Source organism: Penicillium angulare (assembly GCF_028827245.1).
Source record: "Penicillium angulare strain IBT 27051 chromosome Unknown utg000005l_segment0_segment0, whole genome shotgun sequence".
NCBI lineage: Eukaryota > Fungi > Ascomycota > Eurotiomycetes > Eurotiales > Aspergillaceae > Penicillium > Penicillium angulare.
In genome coordinates, this window is record NW_026623164.1 from 3743240 (window position 1) to 3760673 (window position 17434).

The 17434-nt window shown below is 47.5% G+C and overlaps 6 protein-coding genes across 6 annotated transcripts; 2 read left to right on the forward strand and 4 right to left on the reverse strand.

Moving 5' to 3' along the window:
* Window positions 1–628: 628 nt before the first annotated feature.
* On the forward strand, window positions 629–3652 carry N7478_008766 (non-ribosomal peptide synthetase; the record flags this gene model as incomplete). The annotated part of the gene is made up of 1 exon (XM_056924980.1): window positions 629–3652. One exon carries the CDS (start codon window positions 629–631, stop codon window positions 3650–3652), a length of 3024 nt encoding a protein of 1007 aa, XP_056777706.1.
* Window positions 3653–3876: 224 nt separating this feature from the next.
* N7478_008767 (putative Gamma-butyrobetaine hydroxylase subfamily) lies at window positions 3877–5585 on the reverse strand (the record flags this gene model as incomplete). The annotated part of the gene is made up of 2 exons (XM_056924981.1): window positions 3877–4371; window positions 4452–5585. The coding sequence occupies 2 exons, from the start codon at window positions 5583–5585 to the stop codon at window positions 3877–3879; spliced, it is 1629 nt and encodes a 542-aa protein (XP_056777707.1).
* A 765-nt stretch (window positions 5586–6350) lies between these two features.
* Window positions 6351–7415, forward strand: N7478_008768 (thiamine transporter TPC1; the record flags this gene model as incomplete). The annotated part of the gene is made up of 2 exons (XM_056924982.1): window positions 6351–6590; window positions 6696–7415. The coding sequence occupies 2 exons, from the start codon at window positions 6351–6353 to the stop codon at window positions 7413–7415; spliced, it is 960 nt and encodes a 319-aa protein (XP_056777708.1).
* An 819-nt stretch (window positions 7416–8234) lies between these two features.
* Window positions 8235–10130, reverse strand: N7478_008769 (tubulin alpha chain; the record flags this gene model as incomplete). Its single annotated transcript, XM_056924983.1, has 7 exons — window positions 8235–8698; window positions 8786–9289; window positions 9346–9417; window positions 9488–9575; window positions 9642–9795; window positions 9868–9926; window positions 10119–10130. 7 exons carry the CDS (start codon window positions 10128–10130, stop codon window positions 8235–8237), a joined length of 1353 nt encoding a protein of 450 aa, XP_056777709.1.
* Window positions 10131–10832: 702 nt separating this feature from the next.
* N7478_008770 (uncharacterized protein) lies at window positions 10833–12231 on the reverse strand (the record flags this gene model as incomplete). The annotated part of the gene is made up of 2 exons (XM_056924984.1): window positions 10833–11732; window positions 11803–12231. 2 exons carry the CDS (start codon window positions 12229–12231, stop codon window positions 10833–10835), a joined length of 1329 nt encoding a protein of 442 aa, XP_056777710.1.
* Window positions 12232–13386: 1155 nt separating this feature from the next.
* Window positions 13387–16170, reverse strand: N7478_008771 (Mechanosensitive ion channel family; the record flags this gene model as incomplete). The annotated part of the gene is made up of 1 exon (XM_056924985.1): window positions 13387–16170. One exon carries the CDS (start codon window positions 16168–16170, stop codon window positions 13387–13389), a length of 2784 nt encoding a protein of 927 aa, XP_056777711.1.
* Between the last annotated feature and the right edge of the window lie 1264 nt (window positions 16171–17434).

Below are 17434 nucleotides of genomic sequence, written 5' to 3' on the forward strand. Positions count from 1 at the left end.
CTGAAACTTTCTAACATGCGTTTACTAATAATAGAGACGAATTGCTCAGCCTTTCCCTTTTTGAATAGCTTTTAGTCACGCGGGAAGTCTCTTTATTGAACTTAATCCCGTTTAAACTATCATCTTTGGTGCCGTTCGTCTTTCCTTGGGAGCTTTTTGTGATCTCATAATACTTATAAACTTTGATTCTAAGGCAATAGCAGATCTATGATGTTTAGTTAGACTTCGGGTTCTGACGCACGTAGTTAGTACCAGAAGTGGTCACCTTTTCACGCCCAAAGCGCCCAAAGCAAAGCATTATAGGGTCTTGCTACGACCGAATTCGGCTTCATGCGCTGCCAATTCAACATGACCAAGCATGACTTCCCCAAAACGGTAATTGAACATGAATCATCCTATTCACCGCAAGGCCGGGAATTGGCGTAGCAAGCAGGCTAGGAGTTGAATACTAGTATCTGTATCATCGTTATATACTATTGAATTTTGTTGAAATATCTATAAAGAAGACATGGGTCCTCTTTTATTCTCCACCATAAACAAATCAAGATCCTATCACTTTGAAAACAACCACGAGAAATATCGCATTCCACCTATCATTTCAAAATCATTTTACCAAACAAGCGACAATATGGAGCAGCTTTTATGCAACCAGGCAAATAAATGCATCGAATCACTAGCCGTGATTGACGGAGACGTGCGTCTTTCGTATCGCGATCTCATAGCCAAAGCCGACACTTTGGCCAAAGATCTTCTGAAGAAAGAACTAGCAACTGAAGAGCCCGTTGGCATTCTAGCCGGGCCTGGCTGGGAACAAGTCCTAGCTCAGATTGCCATTCTCAGAGCAGGTGGAACATCCACTCCGATAGATCCATCTGTGCCCGACAAACAGCTGCACTCTATGTTCAACGATTTGAATATCCGACTCGTTATAACCACCAAAGCTCTGTCCGAGCGAGTTTCTCAATATGAATTTCATCTCGTGGAAGCCGCACTCAATTCTGGTTATCAGGAAGAAGATAAAAAACCAGTAGAAGTTCGCTCTGGGCAACCTGAAGCGTATCGGAGTCATCTTCTTCATACATCCGGCTCAACAGGCAAGCCAAAGGCAGTTCAGATATCCTCGAAGGCCGTGATCCATCTTGCCTCATTCATGCCTGTCGATATTAGACATGGTGATCGAGTTGGGCAGTTGAATAACCCAGGATTTGACCTTTCCTTGTTTGAGGTGTGGGTAACCTTACTTTCCGGCGGGACGATTGTGCACATCCCAAAATCTGTCACGCGGGATCCGGTGTCATTCGCTTCTTTTCTCAAAGCCGAGAGCATCGCGGCACTCATCATACCTACCGCCCTCTTCGTTGCAATTTCTGCAGGATCACCTTCTGCTTTCCAGGCATTGCGCCAAGTTATTACTGCAGGCGAAGCACCCAGTCCCCAGTGCATAAAAAGCGTCCTGGAAAGTGAGGGTCCCCCTGAAAATATTTGGAACGGTTATGGGCCCACTGAAACAACTTGTCTCTCGTCTCTTCATCGAGTGACACTGGAAGATGCATACGAGGAGTCTATCAGTGCTGGCCAGCCATTCGGTGATACCATAATCCATCTACTGAATGAGAATGGAACTCCTATCTCCGAAAACGACACCCGTGGCGAAATATGCATTGGAGGCCCGGGTCTATCTCCCGGATACGTGAATCGCCCGGATGCGAATAAAGAAAAGTTTATCGAAATTGACATTGACAACACCACGGGCAACAGAAAATGCCCCCTGTACCGAACTGGCGATCTAGGGATGTGGAAAGGTCAACCGAAACGCCTTTCCTATATCGGACGCGTGGATCGCCAAGTCAAACACCAAGGTTTCCGAGTTGAACTTGAGCAAGTGGAGCAAACCATGGCCCAAAACCAGAAGGTACAAGAGGTAGCAGTCGTGCATGAGAAAAATGAGACGCACGGTGGCTCGTTAGAGGCATTTGTCGCTGCAAAGGACCATGAGCCCCTCGACCCAAAAGAAATCATCAAAGCAACCCAAGAAACAAATCCATACTATATGGTTCCTGACAAAGTCCAAGTTGTCCCAGAGATCCCACGCAACTCTCGCGGGAAAATTGATCGCGAAAAATTGGTCAAAGAATACAAGCAATCTAAATCGCGACCGAGTCCCAATCACGTAAACGGGGAAAGCAGTCAACACAGTCTCATTGCTAAACTATTAGAAGAAGTCTCGGGACTCAACAACCTTAACGAGAACGACGACATCATTTCCCTCGGTCTTTCATCTATTCAGATCGCCCGCTTTCTGGGCTTGGTCAAGCAAAGTCTTGGAGAAACTCTATCCATCAAGGACCTATATATCAACCCAAGCATCAAGACCTTGACAACCCACCTGGAACAAGCCTCAAGAGTCAATTACGGCCCCTCGGAGGTTCTCCAATTCGAAGAAGATAGCCACCTTGCAGATGACATTCAGCTGATTCCAGATTGGCGATCAGAAGGCCGCGTGTTCTTAACTGGAGCCACCGGGTTCATCGGTATAAACCTTCTCTACCGTCTCTTACAAATGTCATCCATGAACAAAATAGCATGTCTAGTCCGAGGAAACGATCACGCAACCCCATTAGATCGGATAAATGAAGCCCTACATAAATACGATCTCTGGTCCGAAGAACTGTTAAAGAATCTTCAACAGAAAGTTATTACCCTTGATGGAGACATGACGCAAGATCGACTTAATTTATCAGAGACCGACTACCAGTGGCTGATCAACTGGGCACCATCCATCATCCATTCAGCAGCGAAGGTGAACTGGTGCGAGCCATACAGTGCACACTATGCACCCAACATTCTCGGAACAAAGAACATCCTCAAAGTCGCAGCAGAAGGCCGCCGAAAGACCTTCCATTATATATCCAGTATCGACGTCTGGGCAGTAACGGGTCTAATCCTCGGAACCGACGTAGTATCCGAGGACGGCCCATTAAAAGTCCACCTTGCATCTCTCCCATTTGACACCGGATATGCCCAAAGCCAATGGGTAGCCGACGAGATGGTCCAACGAGTACGCGAAAAGGGTCTATCTGTATCTATCTACCGTCCTGGATTCGTAGTTGGAGATAGCCGGACAGGAGCCAGCAACCCGGACGATTTCTTTGGTCGGATGATTGTCGGATGTGCGCAGTTGGGATTTTGGCCGAAACTGCCTACGCAGAATATGGAATATGTCACTGTTGACTATGTCTGCGATTGTATTCTGGAAATTGCTTCTGAGAACCTGAATCTAGGACGAGCTTATACTTTGAGTGCTCCTGATCCGGAACTTATTACGAATATGGAGCGGCTTTGTGTGTTGCTGAACGAGGCTGGCTTCCCGGTCCGGGAAATCTCGTATCCGGATTGGTTGAATAAGTTGCAGAGTTGGGATAAGTTGGAGGTCAGTCCGTTGATATCAATGATGCCTTTGCTTGCGGAGCCTATTCTGCGAGAACATACTAGACTCCAGACGAGCAGGTATTCGCCTGTGTACGACTGCACTAACACGTTGAATGCCATTTCTGCTCGAGATGATATTGGATATACTCGGCTTACGTCCGAACTAGTTCGGAAGTCCATTGATTTTTGGAGAGCTAAGGGATTCCATAGCATTCAACCTTAGGAGGGCTTTATGTGTCGTGATATTGATTTGATCATTATATGCAGTATGGATCATCTATGGAAACTTGAATGATCCTATGATATAGTTACATTTCTAGGTATGAAATATTTCAACATATGAAGTTTGATGCACCTTTCGTCGCCTACCGGTAGCCCGGGGTAAACCTCTATCATTCCTGCGACGCCCACGCGTATAAACGACCATCTTTAACTTCTGTTCCATTTCTATTCCATTTGCTCCTCCTCTGCGGAGATTTCCCTCTTTACATGCCTGAAACGCCTTTCCTCCCTAGCCATATCATCTTGCATAGCATATGCACCTTGTATAGCCTGTGTCATGGAATCTTCAACTCCAATCCCCCCAGCAAAAGGGTTCATTCGCTGATGAGGATTTGTCTTGTTCCACAACTCTGGAAGATTCTTATTGCACACGTGAAATCGAGAATTCACAGCATCAGTATCGACATATGCACCAGCTAGCCATCGTGAGCCAGAAGTAGTGTCAAATTGACGGCGCGCATGAACAATACGTCTGTTATTGAAAATCGCACATTCCCCAGGGTTCAGCTTCAACTGGAAGTGATTGCTTGGTCGTTCCAGGAAGCGTGTGAAATGTGTAAGGGCAGTTTTGATCGAACTGAAGGTCTTTGGTCCAATGATGCGCGGATTCAACAAGGCGCGTGTGGCATCCGGATCATCCTGGTGAACTAACGTTTTGCTCTGTGACGTGAGAGAAGATTGGAATGGGGGGAGTAGTTGACGTAGTTCAATTGGCGGGTTCGTGGGTCAAGTTCAAATACAGGTCGACGGTTGTAGTATATTTGATCCTCGTGGACATACTCGTAGGCCAGCTGAAGTTTGGTAAGGAGGTGGAACTGTTTGGGAAAATGATCTCTCATCTGTGCGGCAGCCCAGAATCCGTCGGCAAATAGGGATTCACCACCATCGCATGAGTTCTCTATACAGTGAAGCAGTTGATATCCTGGAGGCTCATTCATATACATGAGGTCCATGTGAAAGCCCAAGAACTGGTTGGTATATGCGACATTTTTCGCTTGTGGAACGGTGCGAACATCCCATGTCATTCCATAAAAGGTGTTTCGCAATGGACCCATACGAGTTGCAATCTTTTCCACCATCTCACGAGAGTCCGGAATATCCTTGACGAATATAAGCCCGGTCCGTTGTAAATTGCGCATGGCAATGGTAAACTTTTCATTGTTATTGATGTAGTCTTCATAGGAGACCCAGTGTTGGACCTCCTCCATACGCTTGGCAGTCCATGTCATAGGCTCATTCCCTCTGGTATAAGCATCGTGAGTATTGATTGGGTGATTTTGGAGATATGAATAATGCCAACGAGACACATGGTCCGGAATTGAATCATCCCAAGTGATTTCTAGGTATTCGCCATCCCAGCGGATATGACTTGGTTCAATAAGTTTGTTTATGTCGCTGGTACGGAATGACCGCTGTTTCGAGTGGGGGTCCACACATCGGGGGCATTTACAGAGATCTCGAAGATAGAGATATGAGAATGAGATTGGTTCAGTATCCAGGCCCTCTATTGTGAGTTTCCTATGCATCTTCGAAACCGTCATATCCGCTTCCCCTATCGTTCTTAAAATTGGGCCCGGCGATCTCCTCATAGTCTTCCGATGAGGGAAATAGGCCCGCTGCTCTTCGAGGGTCTCAGCCGCAGATGGTTCAAGATAGGGTTGCTGCTCTTCGGGGGTTTGGGCGGCAGGTATTTCCAAACTGGGAACATTTTCAGCTCTGGCTGCTTGATTGAACTTTGACATAGCAGCCATTGTCTCGGAAGCATCAGAGTGGTTGGCTTGGAGCCGCTGGGCCGAAGTGACGAAACTCCGCGGGGAAGGGCTCGGAATGCCCCGCCTGGCATAGCGGAAGAGTGAAGGTGGAATGCGGCGCATGATAGTGTTAAGGGAGAATAAAGGAGCAATTGGATAGATCGAAAGGAAAGAAACAAAAATGGCAATGGGGAAAAAGAAAAAGTTGTGCTGGCCGCGAGTTGGAGAAAGCCCAATGCACGGCAACATGTGATGGTGGCCAGTGCTTCCCCGGACTTTTAACTCCAACGGCGGGTATTAAGTACGCGGTACCTCGGAGATCATATTGAATTGTATACGAACCGAGGTACCTGGGACTGAAGGGCCGGAACAACTAATGTGCCGTAGAAACATACGATGATTAGTATATAAGTATAGTCTTGGAGGTAAGCCTGTGGCTGACAGGCAGAAAAAGATTTTATTGATTGACAGTAGCTCAATAATGGCAGTCACACTACCATCTCCCTCACGTTATCGCGTTACAGCGTTGACCGAGACGTGACAGAGTATAGGCCTACCATACTCCGTCCCCAAATACGAGAAGAACCCTCGAAATCAATTCTCCCGGCTATCAATCCATCATCATCTTCAAAGACAAACAGAACACTCTAAAGCGACTCAGATTTAACACATTCCTCCCAAAATGCCAGTATGAGTGCACCACCTCCGCACGGAATGCCCCGTAAACAAACCCCCCAAGCGGTAAACGTCGGCAAAACACGCAAGATTCCCGATTCCCGAAGTTTTTTTGCCCCCGGGAAATCCCAAAGGAAAACAAGCTTCTAAACAAAAATATACCCGAATTTTCAAGATGAATTCATATCCCTCCACAATCTCATAATATACACCATGTCAGCAGGGGGCGAGCATCTCAAAGATGAAGGCACAACACGACAAACGGTGCTGGCGGGCGGGATAGCAGGTCTAATCTCGCGATTTTGCATTGCACCGCTGGATGTTGTTAAGATCCGTCTACAACTGCAGATCCACTCGCTCTCGGATCCGGCGTCTCATGCATCAATTGAAGGGCCAGTTTATAAGGGGACATTATCTACTATGCGGGCAATTGTGAGGCAGGAGGGAATCACGGTATGTTGACTTTACACCTTTCTCACTATCTACATCAAGATCAAGATTGGATGAAAGGGAAAGAGCAAAGAAGAAAAGAAAGTAAGCTAATATACTCAATCTTAGGGTCTCTGGAAAGGGAACATCCCCGCCGAAATGATGTACGTCTGCTACGGCGCCCTCCAATTCACCGCATATCGCACAACAACCCAATTCCTCGCCGAACTAGACCCCTACCGTCTCCCACCCTCACTAGAGTCATTCATCTCTGGCGCCGCAGCAGGCGCGACAGCAACAGCAACCACCTACCCACTCGATCTCCTCCGTACAAGATTCGCCGCCCAAGGCCCCGAACAGATCTACACCTCTCTCCGCTCCTCAATAAACGAGATCGCGCGCCAAGAAGGTCCAGCCGGCTTCTTCCGCGGCTGCTCAGCCGCAGTGATCCAAATAGTGCCGTACATGGGTCTATTTTTCACAGCCTACGAGGGATTTCGACCTATCATGTCGCGAGTGGATCAACTACCGTTTGGGACTGGTGATGCTGCTGCTGGTGTGGTTGCGAGCGTATTGGCTAAGACGGGAGTATTTCCGCTTGATCTTGTGAGGAAGAGGTTGCAGGTTCAGGGGCCGACGAGGACAAGATATGTGCATCGGAATATTCCTGAGTATCGGGGGGTGGGGAAGACGATTACGATGATTTTGCGGACGCAGGGGGTTAGAGGGCTCTATCGCGGGTTGACGGTTAGTCTGTTGAAGGCTGCGCCGGCGAGTGCGGTGACGATGTGGACATATGAGAGAGTTTTGGGGATTCTGCGAGATATGGACTTTGCGGCGTTGCAGTGAGAGTCGCGTTGTATTTTATTGCATATTTGGTCTGGTTTGATAGACTTGAGGCATTCTATGGCGTTTTGGGGATATAACATGGAGGGCGCTTCATCAATGTGTGGGTTTTGCTTTATGTAACTAGATCTTACTACTACAGTCACCCCGATAAATAATCCCACTCGTTGTTAGAAACGATGGGGTTTGAATACACGTTTAACATCATATTACACCACCAGTCTTTCTAATGGTTTTCGAAACGTGCGTCTAGTCCTCTCTGCACATGTGATAAATAGGGCATTTACCAAGGTAATTCTAGAGCCCTGGAGGCTTAGATGATATTATACCTAAGCTCTCAGGGTGAGGCGTACTATACTTAGTATTATTATATATTAAAAAGCTGTAGTTAAAGCGAATAAATAGTATTAGGGATATGATTCTATAAGGATATGATAACTTGAAAGAGTGTAAGATACAGTATGGTGAGATTGAAATGCTATACTATGGCTCTTTTGTAGTTTTATATGAGCAATACAATTGATTCTACCGTTCTTTTTACAAGGAGTGGGATCCTTTAACGGGGTCCATTGAAGTAGAGGGTAATCAAGAGGATTTTTCATTGATTTCGGAAAATCATCAGTCAATATGCCGACTTTACGTCGCACACAGAAAGAGGGAACAAAGAACGCTGGGAGGGCTAGCTCGAACGGAAGGGAGAGAGAAGTCTGTCGCAAATTTAAAGCGCGAGGGATGAAGAGAGAGGAGTCGCATATATTCGGACAGAATGAAGAATGACAGCAAATTTGTGCAAGGGTCAAGAGATCAGAGGCCAAGTGGGCTCTAGTACTCAGGTGCCTCCTCATCATCAATAGTGTCACCAGCAACCTCCTCGTAGTCCTTCTCTAGGGCAGCCAGATCCTCGCGGGCTTCAGAGAACTCACCCTCCTCCATACCTTCGCCAACATACCAGTGGACGAAAGCACGCTTAGAGTACATGAGGTCGAACTTGTGGTCCAGGCGGCTCCAAGCCTCCGCAATAGCGGTGGTGTTGGAAAGCATGCTGGCGGAGCGGTCGACAGGGGCCAGCTCACTGTCGGGAACACGGAAAGGCTTTTGGTAGTTGATACCCAGCTTAAAGCCAGTAGGGCACCACTCGACGAGGTTGAAAGAAGGCATGGCTTTTAAAGCAGCAACAGCTGCGTTGGCGTCACGAGGCACGACATCACCGCGGTACAGCAGCGCAACGGCCATATACTTGCCCTTGCGGGGGTCGCAGACCACCATCTGATTATTGGGTTCCACACCTATTAGTAGCATTCAAATTAGTATCAGGGCACAAGAACAAGACCACAAAGCCGAGAAAGATAATAAAAAGGACAAATGTCACATACACTGGAAGGTCAAATCCTGGACCTTGAAGCTCTCATGAGAGCTACGATTGGAAGAGATAACCGGGGCGTACGAAATCAGAGGGTAGTGGATACGAGGATAAGGCACCAGGTTGGTCTGGAATTCGTTCAAGTCGACATTAAGAGCTCCATCGAAACGCAGACTAGAAGTGATCGAACTAACAACCTGAGCAATAAGGGCGTTTAGGTGTTCATAGCCCGGACGAGGAATATCCAAGTTACGGCGGCAGATATCGTAGACAGCTTCGTTGTCGACGAGGAAAGTGCAATCAGAGTTCTCGATAGTGCTATGGGTGGAGAGAACAGCGTTGTAAGGCTCGACGACGGCGTTGGACACACGGGGCGATGGATAAACCGAGAATTCTAGCTTGGACTTCTTGCCATACTCAGCAGCAAGACGCTCCAAGAGAAGGGCACCGAAACCAGAACCTGTACCACCACCGAAAGAGTGGAAGATCAAAAACCCCTGCAGGCAGGAGCAATTGTCTATACACCGAGTTAGTTTTCCAGCTCTTCTCTAAATGCAAGGGCGGGTCGCATACCAATAAGACGGCGAATGCGATCAAGCACATCGTCCGCAAGCTCTTTTCCAACAGTGTAGTGGCCACGAGCATCTATAACGTGATTAGTCTTCCAGTGTCCACAATTCGGCTCATCCTGCCGAAGGTAAAGTAAAAGACATACAGTTATTAGCAGCATCCTCCTTGCCGCTGATCAGCTGCTCAGGGTGGAAGAGCTGGCGGTAGGTACCAGTGCGAATCTCATCAATGGGCTACCAAATCCCACGTGTTAGGACAAACGATGCCTTAAATGCCGACTAACCCCCACATTAACATACCGACGGGTCGAGATCGACGATGACGGAGCGGGGAACGTATTTGCCGTCGGAGGTTTCAGTAAAGAAGGTATCGTAGGAGCCATTCTGGCCAATCTCATCGGCGAGTTCGGCGTTGTAGCGTCCCTCGGGAGTCAAACCGTGTTCAAGGAGGTACCTATGCGAATGTTGTGTGAGGATGATGTGGGATACAAACATGCATAAGAAGCGGCGAAGAAGAAAAGCGTACAGTTCCCATGCAGCGTTACCAAGCTGGACACCAGCCTGGCCGATATGAAGGTGGCAGATCTATCAAATTGATTCGTCAGTATTTTCGGTATTGAATTCGTGGTGTGCGAGCTTGAGGTTCGGTCGTAGAACCGAGGTAGCCTGTTTTCATGTTTACATGGTTCAGGTGAGGGAACAGGTGGGGAAAAGGGCGCTAAAAACATTGGTTGTGTTGTGGGGAGCTGAGTGGAGGATAAAGAAGAAAAGACATACTTCGCCTCGCATATTGTATGAGTGGACAATGAGCAATGGAAATTAACAGAAGAGGAGAATTTGGGGGAAATGCAGATGTTGAGCTGGTGAAGTTGATGAGCAAGAAAGAGTGGGGCAGAATGTCACTTGATGCCCCTGACTCTGCACCAGAACTGGCGGTCACCAGCAAGGCGGAGTCGATCAAACTATTGATCTGCTATGCTGGTATCATACATAGACAGACTTACATGCATTAATACCTAATCAATAATACCATTTTCTGTTGATATTTAATTACTTCTCAAACAGACCCATATCTGTATAGATCAATCTATTTAAGCGTGGGACTGTGCGCTGTGGAATGCGGGGACGATGCAGGGACAGTACTGCATTGTAGTTAAGAGTCCCTTGCTAATGTTAGCTTGGATATTCAAGTTCATAAAATATAGTTTTGGCATTGCTTTCTAACTTCAAGTTCACAATATAGATAATACTACTATGTACGAGTGTAGGTACTGGTAGACAGGCAAGATTAATATGGTATGACCTAATAGGGGTTCCCCTGGACGCTATAGTCTCCAGGAGGTATAGTGGATCTAAATATCGTCTCGAATAGGATATTGCAATCATATCAGCTTGAAGGGTTAAACTTGAGTGTTCTGCATATTAGTACCAGTAGTAAGTATGCCAACCACGTGGAAGCTCCATCATATAGATTATATAGTAACATCTACATCAAAGCATCCCACCAAGTGCCGACTCAATAACAGAAAACAACTCTTCCCCAAGCAAAGCAATCGTCTCCACACTCAAAGAAGATAACAACACATCTTCAGTACTACACCCACTACTAACATCCTCCCCATTCAACCTATCCGACAACCACGCCAGCGCACTCGCCGATCCCGAAAGCGCCTCGCTCTCATGATTCCCCACAAGATCACGATGATACTCAATCCTCGCCCCTTCATCACAATACTTCTCTACAATCGCATCCGTATCTGCAACAGGGCTAATCTCATCTCCAACAGCCTTGTACACAAACAAAGGCGCAGTAGGCGTCCCATGGAGCCCCAACTGCCCAGACCACGTAAAGATAGACTCCGGCACGCTGCCCGAGAAAGAAGCCTCTCCATCCTTAGCGTAAGAGTACAAATCCTGATTTTTCCCATTACTCGACGCCTGAGAGAGACAGCCACTTGCAATAGAATAGAACTCGTCTGATTTTGACGGGATGAGGTTCTCGTTTAGCCAATCTGTTAGATTGGGAAATGCTCTAGATTGACCGACAATCCCAGAGAAAGCAAGACCAGCATTCGAACCCTCATTGATGGTTCGTAGTACAGAACTAATATTAGGCGTTGTGCCTCCTACTGCGACACCGGCGAAGTTGAGATCTGGCGCGTATGAAGGTTGTAGCTCTGCCGCCCATGTAGATGCTAGTGAACCGCCGGAGTATCCCCATAACGCGTAGACTGGATTCTTCGATAAGCCAAGGTCTGGACCAGCGCTAAGTACCGCACGTGTAGAGTCCAGAACTGCATGTCCGGACTGGACACCAACTGTGAATTCAGCCTTGAGGCCTTCATAGTCGGTGGTATAAACCCACCAACCAAGGTTAAGAGCGGCGGCGATCTAGAAGAAATTAGAAAACAATTTCTTCTTTTTTGATACTACTTAGGATTGAAACATATGTTCAACTCACGAAAGGAATATCTTCAGAGACATTGAGACCCGATACCGAAAGCCCTAGATTCTCATAGTCTGCGCGCAATGTATAGGACGGGCTGCAATCCACATTGGCACTATCGTAAAAGGCCTGGTAGCCCAATAATTTCGAAGGATCAGAGTTAAAAGGCTCAATCAAAGTAACCGCCGAAGCAACGGCATCACCGAGACTATCTGTCGTTCGGAAAAGATACTGATAGACAGTCTTGACAGAGACCTTGACGGGGAGCGATAACAAAGAAACTAACTCCGGGCTGACGGAGCGAGATCGAATAACCTGCCCCGCAGTATAATCAGATATATTATTCGGCTCATCATAAAACGCATCCTGGGAAGGAGGAGTAATCGTAGCAAAGACTGAACGAAAAAGCGAACAGATTCCCACAATGAAAAGAGAAGCTCGCATTTTGATTTGATATTCAGCAACTATGTATACCCTTTCTCAGCCACTGCACGAGCGAAATAAAATCATAATCCGAACCATGCAATGCAATGCCATGTCGTGCCTCTATTTATTATCAAATTTTCTGCTCTGCATCGTCATCTTCATGCACGAAAATATAACAGTGCCGGGCCTATTCGGTCTGCATCCTGAACCTGAGCTAGGAACTTGAACGATGTGATGACCCCGCATAGATCCCACATTGGTTTATGCAAACATGCATGCACACAGGATAAGACCGACGATCACACCCGTAAAGAGCATCCAGCTGACCCATATGGATGCACTGATGAACCGCTCGCTTCCGCTTTCCTTGGGCATCAAGGCATGACGACTTGATAATTTTCCGAATACGGAACGATATCCAACCGACGGCCTAAAAGGTGCAGTGCAGAAGCCACACAGTTACATGTCCTGTTGGGGGCGCATAAATAAGCACTGTGCGTGCATGCTAGACACGAGACTTCAAGTTTGAGGCGTACTTTCTAATTCTCCGACGCTTTGATCCGATTTTGGGATGGGATGCAAGGGTCGTTTAGCTTGCTCTAGCATGGTATCTCCGGGTTCCCCAGATGGTGGCTGCTCTGACAGTGTGGCGCTTCGTCACTGCAACCCCACATTGTGATATATGGCCCCCAACAACATCAAAGTGCAAGACGAAGGGTATTTCCCCTCCTCTGTGTGCATTTCAGGGCAGCGGGACTCAAATAATGTCCGATGATTCAGAAGTCAAATAGTTTGGTCTCTTGGTCAGTCAGTTTCCTTGAAAAGATGTTTGGAAGGATCATGCAAGGCCGGAGGGGTTCCGTTGGGAGAACGAGAGCTTGAATGATCTCGTGAGTCACTGTATTTTGTTATTATAGGACGGAGCTCGACGCCTATGTACGGGAAAGGCCATCTAAAGGAACGAAGACATGAATAGGACTAAGATGATAATGCAGGGATAGTCATGCGGTATATAGTTGAAAATTGTAATTTGTGTGGCATTGTATGGTATTGTATGCATATGTGGATATTTGAACATGGAGCAAAATATTAATCAAGTATATGTGCAAGTGGAATAATTTCGAAAAAAAGAAAGATCGCTGATGCCATGTGCAAATATTTTTTGTAAAAAGATCATTCATCTTTAACCGGAGAGGGCGGAGACTCAACACGACCCTGTTCCACATCCATATTCCCACGCTCGCGACTAACGCTACTTCGGTGTCTGAAGAAACGGTTGCGCGTAGAAGAGGCCCCACTCTTATAACTGTGAGCATCAGTAGACTGACGACCTTCCGAAGCAGCACCCGAAGGGGCACTTAGGTTAGAAGGTCGACGATGCTGAGAAGATGATGTCCGACTACGGCGCTCTTCTTCCTCAGCCTCCTCTTGAATACGACGCTCAGCAGTTTCACGGTTGGTATTGCGGACGACATCGTCTATGCGGACGCTGCGATCCTCGAAAACATCGCCCATAATATCATGCGATGACATGTTAGACATGCCGAGGGAGAAATCAACGTGCTTGCGAGAAGTGGAGGCGCCACGCGCACGGGCGGCAGCGGTATTCATGCCTTTGCGGAGAATGGAGGCGTGGCGTCCAGTGCTTCCGCTGGTCATGGCGGTGTTTTCGTGGAGAGCACCGGTATCTTCGCCAATGGGCACAGCTTCTGTTTCGGCAGGGTCCTCACGTCTGGCTGAAGGGGCAGCAAGGGGTTGGCCATAGTTGACATGGAAGGGAATGTCGACCTTGGCACCCTGGAGGTTCATGCGTGGGCCCTCAATGCCAATCTCCTGGAGGGCGATCATGAGCATACAGATGAACTTGTTGCGTCGTTGTAGGCGGAGCCCCTCATTTTGCCAGTTGGATTTGTAGAAGAAGACAACGTTCAGGGTGAGAGAGAAATTCTCGGTGACGGCACGCAATTCAGTAAGAATGTTGCTTTGGAAATCACGTCGTTCGCTGCGTACAAATTCCAGGAGGCGTTGGCGGAGTCCATCAATTTGATCAATTGATGTGCCGTACTTGATGATAATGGGAACCGCCTCAGCAAGGGCACCGGAGCGACGCTGGTTGAGAATGAAGAGTCCGTTAAGGTAGCTGTTGGGGGCTTGTACGACATGGCCCTGCATCTTCTTGAACTCGGTGTAGAGCAGAGTAATCTCCTTAACGAAGTAGTCATCACCAAGACCTGCGTCACCGGCGTTACCGTAGATAGTCACACGGTCACCAACATCAAAGGGGTGCTTGACGAAAACAAAGATGACGGATTGTAAGAATTCCTGAGCAGTAGCTGAGAACAACCAAGAAAGAGCCAGAATACTGGATCCAGCTGTGGTCAAGACACCAGCGGTAGATGTAGAGATCAACGACAACAGTACGATGACAACGACAATAATAACGAAGAACATGAAGACATTATCAAGTTTGGAGACAACAGAGTCAAGATCCTTCAGCGAAGCGGTGATCGACTTGCGCTCACGTCCAATGTCCACACAACAAGCTTCCAGCTCTTCCATGGAAATGTCACCATTCATATCACGATCGAACATGGCAAATGCAGCCTCGGCTTCCTCGCCGTTTTCAAACGCTTCCTTCAAGTCGCCCGAGAAAACTGTATCGAAGCCATCCCGGACAAATGTACGATAAAGACGACGGGCAAGAACCTGGCAACCTGGAGTAGTGCGTAGCAGAGTCAAGATGACTTGGTAAGGATCACTACTCCTAGCAGCTGTGCGACCAGTAAAGTCAGCAGCAACGGCACCCGCCACATCTCCGACCTTGTTGCCGACCTTCTTCACGGCGCCTTTGGCCTTGCGATGGGCCTTACCAGCGTAATGCAGAGGGGTCTTAACACCTGTTGGGGTCTGGTCGGTTGACTTCTCTTGGAAAGCATCATCATTCTCTTCAATGCGATCGCGAGACCAGTCATAGAGCTTGGTCAAGCTACCAATCTGAAACTTGTTGATCTCGATGCGATCGGCGTAGGTACGAAGATGGAAGCTGATAGCAATCAGTTGGATGATGACCTTCTCAATCAAGTTCAAAATGGTCCAGACAAAGACGACAATGATGAGCTTATTAACGGTGTTTTGCCAGCTTCGACTGCCGTTGTAAGGAGTCTTGGGATGGTTTCTCATCGTGGGTAGAAATGAAATCTCAATACCCAACCACCACAAGAACATAGCGAAATGGATTTCCAACTGCCTGGCCATATCCCGCCATTTCTTTGCATTGTTGGTGAAAATACTAGCCAAAATACCGACAATTATGGGGAGGGCTTTGCTGACAATGCGACCGGCCCATAAAGTCAACCACACGATCTCTAGCCAGATAGCGAACCACATCAACTGTACGCCGCCGACGCCAGCATCTGTAAACTTCAAAGCTCCAAGGAGCAGTGGGATCAACAAAATCAAAACCACAGGCGCAATATACGTAACATAGCGGACGATGAAGCTCGACTGGTGTAGCTTCTTAACAAATGCGGATAGCTGTGTCTGCGGACTCTCGGGTGGTGTATAGACAGCTGCCTTTTCGTGAAGAGGATTGGTCGCTTCATCGAATTCATCCACTACCTCTGTGCGTCGAGACTTTGTGCGGCTGATGGAGCCGCCTTCCCCGTCGTCGGGTCCTTGCGTCGACCGGGACGCCACGCGCTCGGCCTGCAGGAGCAATAAATCATCCTCCAAACGGGTTGCCTGTTCGCGACGCGCAGACGGGGTAGGCATGAAGAAGTGTTCTCCCTCATCATCATCCTTTATCGCGGTATCGATTCGCAGCTTATTGGCATGCTCGCCAGCGGGTTCATGGACGTAGGTGCCATCATCGGAGGAAGGCGATACTTCGTTGGAATTCGTTCGTTCCTTTTGTTCCTGGACGTGGAATGTTTTTCGGTCATTCACCGGGCTCGACATGGTGGACCTGCCAGGCCAGGAGAGCCAGCAAGAAAAAAGAGAAGAATAAGAGAATGTGTGGGGAGGAATGCAGCGTTCCCAAGCTTTACAAATCAACTTATAAAGCGTGCAGGCGTGGATGCGGGTAACAGATGGTCGGAATGCGGGGAGATCTAGATAGCTGGTCCCTTGGAATATTGTGAGGAGAAAGGTCTCCAGAAACGAGTGTGAAGCAATGAAGCAGAGGACAGAATAAAAGAATAAAAAGAGTAAAAAGAAAGCCGACCGAGGTGGAGCAGAGCAGCAAAGCAGCAGATCTTTACTGGACACAGGAATCCCTGGGCAAGTGAGACGCAGAGTGGGTCAGGCCGTGGGTCTGATAGTCTGGACTTGCGTACATAGATTAAGGGTCGAGGGTCAATTAAGTTCCGATCCTCTGCAGTTAAGAAGGTTGGGATTGATCACTATTGACGTGCATGGGGTATGAAAGATACTAAGTACCGATCCATAATTGAAGTCTCTGTGTTCTATAGTTCTATAGGACTTAAATCTTAAATCTACAATAAAAATCTCTACAATCCCAAACTCTCCCATTTCAATTTATCCAACAACCACAAAAGTTATGCATTAGTGAAAGCCATTTCGTACTGCCAAGCCTGCATGTGAACAAATTATTGCACAGTCTCTCTGTGCATTCGTAGACCTTTGGATCACAGTTTGACGGTCCCACCACCGTTTGGATGATCTCCACCGGGTGGCGTACACAACCAAGCAAAGCACAATAACCAAAGAGTCTAGAATACTCTGAGGCCCTTGACCCGGAGACGGTGTTCAGGTGGATAGATCAGAACAAAAAATAGAAATTGTACATATTAAATCATCCGAGGCCCATATTTCTAGTTGCTCCGCTATGGAGTACATGGGAGCGCCACTAACGCCACTATGCATGGACAACCCCTGCTTTGACTAGCAATAGGGACGAACGCCATGAGACATGATAAGAAACCTGAATAAGAGATAAAAATAGAGAAAAATAAAGCCAACAGTAGTGTACTCCATACATTTTTTTTAAATTTCGCGGTCGATTTCTAATTTCAAGGAAATGAGCATCTTCACTCTTTACCCACCGAGTCGTGATATCATTTCTGATCCCGCGTTGTGGTGGGTCAACACGTTTTCCCCCGAGCCACCGGCTGTTGCAAAGCTGACGATCCATGACATGGCCTATGATCTAAATAGAAAGGTTTATTCGTACGTTAATGAAAAAAAAAAAAAAGAGAGACGG